The 8,970-nt window shown below is 42.1% G+C and overlaps 1 protein-coding gene across 1 annotated transcript in view; it reads right to left on the bottom strand.

The window, feature by feature from the left end:
- Nucleotides 1-4,581: 4,581 nt before the first annotated feature.
- Nucleotides 4,582-8,970, bottom strand: part of LOC311127646 (protein CBFA2T3-like) — a 46,566-nt gene continuing 42,177 nt past the window's right edge. The window contains exon 12 of the mRNA XM_084159473.1: nucleotides 4,582-8,266. Within this exon, the coding sequence (XP_084015599.1) occupies nucleotides 7,916-8,266 (351 nt within the window). The 3' untranslated portion in view covers nucleotides 4,582-7,915. The remainder of the gene's footprint in view (nucleotides 8,267-8,970) is intronic.

Genomic DNA, 8,970 nt, shown 5'->3' with positions numbered 1-8,970 from the left:
TTTAGTAGTGGTTTCTTTGCAGCAAATCGACCATCAAGGCCTGATTCGCACAGTCTCCTCTGAACAGTTGATGTTTAGATGTGTCTGTTACTTGAACTCTGTGAAGCATTTATTTGGGCTGCAATCTGAGGTGTAGTTAACTCTAATGAACTTATCCTCTGCAGCAGAGCTAACTCTGGGTCTTCCTTTCCTGTGGCGGTCCTCATGAGAGCCAGTTTCATCATAGCGCTTGATTGTTTTTTGCGAATGCACTTGAAGAAACTTTCAAAGTTCTTGACATTTTCCGTATTGACTGACCTTCATGTCTTAAAGTAATGATGGACTGTCGTTTCTCTTTGCTTATTTGAGCTGTTCTTGCCATAATATGGACTTGGTCTTTTACCAAATAGGGCTATATTCTGTATACCACCCCTACCTTGTCACAACACAACTGATTGGCTCAAACACATTAAGAAGTAAAGAAATTCCACAAATTAACTTTTAAGAAGGCACACCTGTTAATTGAAATGCATTCTAGGTGACTACCTCATGAAGCTGGTTGAGAGAATGCCAAGAGTGTGCAAAGCTGTCATCAAGGCAAAGGGTGGCTATTTGAAGAATCTCAAATATAAAATATATTTGGATTTGTTTAACACTTTTTTGGTTACTACATGATTCCATATGTGTTCTTTCATAGTTTTAATGTCTTCACTATTATTCTACGATGTAGAAAATAGTAAAAAATAAAGAAGAACCCTTGAATGAGTAAGTGTGTCCAAACTTTTGACTGATACTGGAAATATATATATATATATATACACAGTACGCTGAACAAAAATATAAACACAACATACGACAATTTCAAAGATTTTACTGAGTTATAGTTCATACAAGGAAATTAAATTGAAATTAATTCATTAGGCCCTAATCTATGGATTTCACATGACTGGAAATACAGATATGCATCTGTTGGTCACAGATACCAACAACAACAAAAAAGTAGGGGCATGGATCAGAAAACCAGTCAGTATCTGGTGTGACCACCATTTGCCTCATGCAGCACGACACATCTCCTTTGCATAGAGTTGATCAGGCTGTTGATTGTGGGCTGTGGAATGTTGTCCCACTCCTCTTCAATAGCTGTGCGAAGTTGCTGGATATTGGTGGGAACTGGAACACACTGTCAAACACGTTGATCCAGAGCATCCCAAACATCCTCAATGGGTGACATGTCTGGTGAGTATGTAGGCCATGGAAGAACTGGGACATTTTCAGCTTCCAGGAATTGTGTACAGATCCTTGCAACATGTGGCCATGCATTATCATGCTGAAACATGAGGTGATGGCTGAGGATCAATGGCACGACAATGGTTCTCAGGATCTCGTCACGGTATCACGATAAATGCAGTTGTGTTCGTTGTCCATAGCTTATGCCTGCCATACCATAACCCTACCGCCGCCATAGGGCACTCTGTTCACAACGTTGACATCAGCAAACCGCTCGCCCACACAAAGCTTCAGCCATCTGCCTGGTACAGTTGAAACTGGGATTCATCCGTGAAGAGCACACTTCTCCAGCGTGCCAGTGGCCATCGAAGGTGAGCATTTGCCCACTGAAGTCGGTTACGACACTGAACTGCAGTCAGGTCAAGACCCTGGTGAGGACGACAAGCACACAGTTGAGCTTCCCTGAGACGGTTTCTGACAGTTTATGCAGAAATTCTTCAGTTGTTCAAACCCACAGTTTCATCAGCTGTCCAGGTGGCTGGTCTCAGACGATCCCACAAGTGAAGAAGCCGGTTGTGGAGGTCCTGGGCAGCGGTTGTGAGGCCTGTTGGACGTACTGCCAAATTCTCTAAAACGACATTGGAGGCGGCTTATGGTAGAGAAATGAACATTCCATTCTCTGTCAACAGCTCTGCTGTACATTCCTGCAGTCAGCATGCCAATTGCACGTTCTGTCAAAACTTGAGACATCTATGGCATTGATTTGTGTGACAAAACTGCACATTTTAGAGGGGCCTTTTATTGTCCCCAGCACAAGGTGCACCTGTGTAATGATTGTGCTGTTTAATCAGCTTCTTGATATACCACACCTGTCAGGTGGATGGATTATCTTGGCAAAGGAGAAATACTCGCTAACGGGGATGTAAACAAAATTGCACAAAAGTTGAGAGAAATTAGCTTATTGTGGGTAAGGAACATTTCTGGGATCTTTTATTTCAGCTCATGAAACATGGGACCAACACTTTACATGTTGAGTTTATATTTTTGCTCAGTGTATTAAGTCCCGGTCGCGACCCTGACCCCGACTTTGAATACCACTACATCAAAATACGATTTTCCAACTTACCTGTGCAGCACTATTTCATTATGACGTTGAAATAAGGATTTTTTATTCAGAAAATCAGGAAATATGATTGATATTTCATTTCATTTTAATTACACAGTTACATAGCTCAACACAGACAATAACCTGAATTAGAATGTTTACAGCTTCACACATCCAACATAGCGCACAGTTAAAGAAGGGGAATAGCAAAAAGGGAAGGAAAGCATGCAATAAATAAATACAAATCAGAATTAAATTCTTCTGGCACAGTTCACTTCATCTAAAGAATGGTCATAGGACCCTTAAAGAGGAAAATAAAATGTTCTTCAAAGCGCCAACCTTTCCAACAGAAACATATTTTTTTTCTGTAATAATGTATTGCACAATACAGTATATAATGCTTCCCTACACATATAAAACCAAGTCTTTGTTTGTCTTGAAGTAATAATGTTTTTTAAAAAAATCAGCCCTACCATGGCTTGGGGAGACCAAGTGCTGTATCCACTTTTGCCATCTCAGCTTTGTATCAGTGCGGGCTTCACAGGGCATTCAATCACTAAAATCAGATGAGCCAGGAAACGCCATTGGTGGTAAATGGTTAGGGAGAGGCTGATGCCAACATGCTAGTATTTGCCATCAAAAAAACGGAATTTGCCCTCTTCATGTATCCCATATTAAAAACCTAGAGATAAGAAAGTGGTCTGTATGTGTGAATAAATGACAGTCTTTATCTATATATAAGAGGCGGAGACCTCCAGGCTATGTAGATATTACATCAGAGGCAGGAACAGTCCTCCTATTACCCCATTATGATGAGTCATCACAGGGCATGAATGAAATAGAACACTCCACACACAGTTGCTCTTCCATTATTCCATGTCCAGAATCTGAATCCTTTCCTCAGAGCCCATACCACTTTAGGAACCTTGTTCCTAAAAATATCATTAGTTACACTTTCTCTCCAGTGTGTCACACAGAACAGGAACTCAGCATGCTAACTCTACTTCAGCTGTCCTTTCAGTGACTGCTTACATGGCCAAATGTCCAACAGCATCAACCCCTGCACAGACCTGCCCAAACAACATGTGCCCTAATGCTGGGCTAAAGAAGGGACAGCAGAGAAAGAGAGAGATGGTGTGATAGATATTACAAACACATTCTTTTTTTGTTTTTGGTTGGATTTTGGTCAATAAAAATAGTATTTGCCACAAGTTGTGACAAATCAATGAGTTATTGTGTTTCAGGGTTGATTCACAGACAAGCAAAGCACACAGAGAGCATTACAGGCTAATGTGTATTGAAATGTCATCGAAACCTACAGTAATGTTGTGGAGAATATGGTGGGTGAGTTCACTCTGTCTTTCCCTCTCAGTGCACTGCTACATCTTTAGAATTCTCTGCCATTATTCTGACTGAGATGTTTCATTAAAGCTCTGAAGGTTCAAGTAGTTTGTACAGAGAAATTGTGAAAAGAGAAAACAAGTACACACACACACACCATGCATTTATTCCGTCTGTAAGCAAGGCTTAGTAAGAAAACTCAAAGCAATCATTACGCATTCTGGAGATGTTTCTGTAGTCTTATCTGAGGCATTAGATATGTAGAAACAAGCGCTTTGATTGCTTGAATAACTAATCTATAAATCTCCACCTTCACAGATGCGTTGGTTGTTTGTTTTTGTCTTGTGCTTTGAGCATGTGTTTATTTCAGACACTTTGGTTAACAGGTATAGTTGGCCTCAGGCCTCCTTTTCTCTGGTCTTACTCTACACAATTTCAAAATCTACTGCCGTGCAGAAATACTTTGGTCTGTGCTTTTATTTGTTTTGGACTACAAATGGCATGTAATGGTTTTACGTTCAGCTTGGGCATGGAAGGAATTACTGTATATTGAACCCTGGACAGTGTAGTGTATGTAGAGAGTCTAAAATCAAAATCATCTGAGTGTGCCTCATTTGATCCCTATTTCTGACTGACAGAGTTGAGGTGTGAACATATGCACATTATAAAGTTATCAGTGTTAGATATTTCGTTTGTTTCCTATTTGCTCTGATGTTTGTGTGGGTTTGCATGTCTGCTAGCAGCCCTGCTTCCAAAGCTCAGTGACCTCTCCCAGTCACGTGCTGTGGCGCCACAGGAGGTAGCTCGTGGTGGTAGGTCAGGAGACAGGAGGGATGTTGGGGGAAGAAGAGTAGAGGGCTGATGAGGGTTAGAAACACAAACAGGCTGAAGTCAATTCAATACATAGGTAATAACATGACACACATATACACGCAGATGCAGGGTACCTCGCAGCTTATCACATTTGAACGATTTATATATTACTTTTTGATACTGACATATAGGAAAATAGATCATGTACATATGTGATAAATTAAACACACTGTCAATGCTAATAGACATCTAATCGTTTCTGCGTCAATATGTCACTCTAGGTTTTAAATGTGAAAGAGCCCGGCAGACCATACTTGTAACAGTACAAGATAAAACAACACAAAAGCTCCTTCAAGTTTGGTCCATTTTAGAGTTATGTGGCCAATTGGTTGGGGATTATTATTTCATTCATTTGAACATGGCAGGTACAAACCCTATTTAATGCAATGTATGAAAGCCATTTGAGCTTGTATGTATAACTTAATGATGTTTTAACTTGAATATAGCTTATGATTACATTACTGTATGAGATGGCATTCCACCTTGTTAGTCTGTGATTGTGAAGACATCTGTTCTAACTCTCCCAGGTTCTGAGTAGTTTTTGCCTTGCTAGGATCCTAACCCTAAATGAGGAAAAATGACTGAGACTGCATCTTCACAAACTAATCTATGGACAGGGTAAGAAGAAATAACCAGTGAAAGGATTGGGAAGTATCATGGTTAGGTTAAGCTTCAGACTTTCAGACCAGTGTGTAGGCTTTGTTTTGGGGCAGCCCACAGGGTTTTTACTGTGAAAGGTGGCCCACTGCAGTGGCACTTCAGCCCAATGGATGGCAATGTTTCACACAGATACAGATAACTTTTTGGGCACAAGTTCTTGCGTTTTAAATCCAATATCCAGAGTAGTGGAGTAATTTAGCCTCATGCTAGGACACTTTTAGAATTAATGTGTGATAAGCCTCTCTTTCTCCTCTTTAAAACCATCATCTTGGGCCTGTCATGAGAGCTATAGCTGGCTCCTCTTGAAGGGAATCAGTGGTGTATGCTCACATCAATCATAGGGGGAGCTATAAGAACTGCGACTCCAGAAGAAAACCACTATCGCTGCCAACATCCCTCCTCATAACATATTTTTGAGATTACACACTGAACAGACTTTGCTAATCTGGTAGAAAATAAGGATTTATGAGAAATGAAAATTCCTTTGATAAAAAAATGAACTGGAAAGAAATCATATTCTGGACATTGTACATTACTTTAAAGGTTTCTGTTATTTGGCAAACACATTTTTGGACCTCTTTAAATACTATGTACATTCACATTAAGTTACTGATGTTATTTTAAATATATTTATATGTATCTATATTATATGACACCCTATGGGCAGTTGCTGAGGTTCCATTCAGTAGCTGAATTCTCTTCATATTGCACCTCCGTCCTCTCACTGTCTTACAATGCGAGCAATATAAAATATTCTACAAGAGGATTTTCTTTTCATTGATAAAGATACAACAAATTGAACAATAAGTACAACATGGGGCTTTCTCTCCTAGTGTCTTTGCTCCTGCTTCAATGTTCAGCCCAAACTTAAAAAGAAGAGAAGTCCCTCTTTCTGAAAACGCACAAGGGCAGCACAGGTGGACACAAGAGACAGAGACCATTTTTTATCGAGAAACAAAAAAAGGAATATCTACAAGCAGGTTTGATCCCTTCCCAGATATCTGCTCAGAGGTTGTGTCCAAAGGGGGTAGGGTTGACTGAGGGAGTTTTAGGGAGGAACATACAGGAAAGTGGGGGGGAGGTAGAAATAGAGAGAGAAGAGAACTGAGTCTACACTGCTTATGAGGCTCGTTAGTCTGTTTGTCATGCTTTGGAAAAGGAGGAGGGAGGGTGAAAAGGTACGACTCATTGAAATGTCTCCTCTTCATAGAGTTAAAAAAAACATCATTAGGAACAAAAGTACTATCCATACTGTACAATGCTTGCTTGGACAGATGATCCGTTTTTTGAGGTTCTTTTTGGCAGTTCCAATGCCTTTCATCTTCTTTTTGAGGCCAAGTAGCTGTTTCTTTGTCCAGTCCATTGCCATTCACATAAATCACTGTCTCATTCAGTGGTTCGTCCTTCCTTTTCAATTGTCTTTTGTGGCAAGCGTTTCAAATGTTTGCTCTGGATTTCTCTCTCTGGATCACTGTGGGTATTTTCAGGCTGACAGAGGCCAGCTACAGTTCACTCAATATAGAGTTTTTGTGTGAGTCCTGTTGTTGCTCTACAACCTTTATCTCCCAGGGCTTTTCTGCTGAGGAGGTGAAGTTGCTTGCGTTTGGTTACAAGATGAGTGCTTCTCCTTGTCTCTTAGTAACTTTGGCAGTGTAATAAAAAGGTTTGGATCATGTTTTTTTCCCTTCTACTTTGAATTCATTTGGGTTCACATCGGTACAGAGAGGTGAGTCCGGTGTCATTTTCTTGGCTCGCTAGCAAGGTAGTTAACAGTTTTTTTTCTTTCATCATTATTATTATTTGTTTCGAATATTTGGACTTTTCATTGTCTTCTTTAAAGCCCCCAAAATGAATCATCAGATAAATAATTAGCCGTATTATGGAAGAGTTTCTGAGGAATAAATCACACCATGAGTATATCTTATCCCCTCTCCTCCATCAGAAGAGGGGTATCCTGACTGGTGTCTGGCTTCTTAGATAGGGGACCTCAGTCAGGACATGTCCATGGCCCAGTACACAGAGGAGCCTGTTCTATAGACACATCTATCTATCCATCTCTCAGAGGTCTGGGCTGTTAGTGCACATGCTGGGGGTTAAGCGTCAACCCACTGCTGCTGCGTTAAAGGGAAATCCTCTCCAAGTGCTACATTTAGTTATCTCTTATTTACTATTGTTTCACCACAATAAGTGTGGTACCACAACGAGTCTGATGCAATGCAAGCCCCCTACATACACAGCATTGACAGGGCTTATGTTACCGAGGCCACGTGTTGGTCTGGCATATAACAAAGGTGATCTTCACACAACATTATCAGAGTTCAACAACCAAGTCTGGTGTGTTTTTTTGTAATAGGACTTTAAGAGAGGAAGTTCTGCTTCTGCATTGGTTTATTTTGAGCATTCAGTAAAGTAAGCCCTAGCCATGCTAAACACTACAGTGGACCCCTTGACTAGTTTCGAGTTTGACAGAGAGAAAGTCTGTATAGGCTGAGAGATAGTCAGACAATTTTGGGGGGGGGAAGTTGAGGAGTTGACAAAACGAGGCCTTCAGGTAGCTAAGAAGTAGTCGACGGTGCAGTATTCACGGTGGTCGCACTACAGATGCAGTTCAGAAGAAGGAAAGGGTGCAGTGCGATCGATGGAGATTCCTCAGTTTGTTTAGGATGGATGGCAGCTGTACTGTAGCGTCAGTGGGAGTGACTGGGCGTGAAAGGGCGTGGCAGGGTGGGGTCAGCGAGAGGTGGCGTCCAGCAGTGCAGGGGTAGCTGGGGTGGTGGAGCGTGAGGCACTGCTGGAGCCAGCCTCCTTAGGACTGCCGGAAAGACTGCCTCCCCCACCACCGCTGGTCTGGCCGGGCAGGGAGAGTGGACCAGGGGGGGTGCTCTCTGAGTGTGTGGGGGGTGCGCTGGAGGAGGGGGTGCCCAGAGGAACACTGCTGCCCCCGGGGAGGCCCTGCAGACCCTGGCCACAAACGTGGTGGTGCTTCTCCCAGTCTTTGTGCTGGCAGAAGGAGCCGCAGTAGCGCGCTGTGTTGCAGCCGCTGCACGTCTCACTGGCCTTGCGTCCACAGTTCCAGCAGCTCTGGAGAGACAGTGGGAAGAAGGCATAGAGTTGATAAAATAAATCTCTGGTCGTCATATTATTCGTTATATTATTATACAAATATCATTGTTACCACTTTTCAAATACTGTCATGCTATCCACAGCTGAAGTGTTTCATGTTCTGGGCAACAAATTCCCACATTTATTTTCTGGGGCTAGAAATGCCCCAAACCACTAGGTGGACTGTCCTGTCCTGTCCTGTCCTGTCCTGTCCTGTCCTGGCCCTGACACTGTTGCTCCGACCATCCGCTTGTGGCTGCTGTTATTCAGACAGGCGGCTGGATTCACTCTTTAATAATGAAATGAAAACATGGTGTTGACTCAGACCAGGTGCAGCCAGCTGTGGCTCACATTAACACCACAACCAGACAGTGGCCTGTTTAAGATATACACATTCTGTGCAGAATATGGGATTTTGATAGAGAATTGATAGGTTAAACACTGCTCTGTCTGTTGATCTGTGCAGAATCTGTCTGTGTAGCTTGAATAGACACACATTGCATTGAGGACTCTGGCTTGTATAGAACTGATGAATGAGCTGTTACTGAGAAGCAAATGTTTATGGGGAGGGGGCATGTTATGAAGTGTGTGTGACAGTAAGTCATGTGAAGAGAGGGTGTGTGTGACAGGACTATTTTGAGGAAGTGCGGTCTAAAAGAAGTGGGTTAGCTGTGTGACAGTTT

Source organism: Coregonus lavaretus, assembly GCF_964263955.1.
Source record: "Coregonus lavaretus genome assembly, chromosome: 4".
NCBI classification, from domain to species: Eukaryota; Metazoa; Chordata; class Actinopteri; order Salmoniformes; family Salmonidae; genus Coregonus; species Coregonus lavaretus.
The sequence above is the reverse complement of the archived record's forward strand: the minus strand, read 5'-3'. Positions and strand labels throughout refer to the sequence as shown.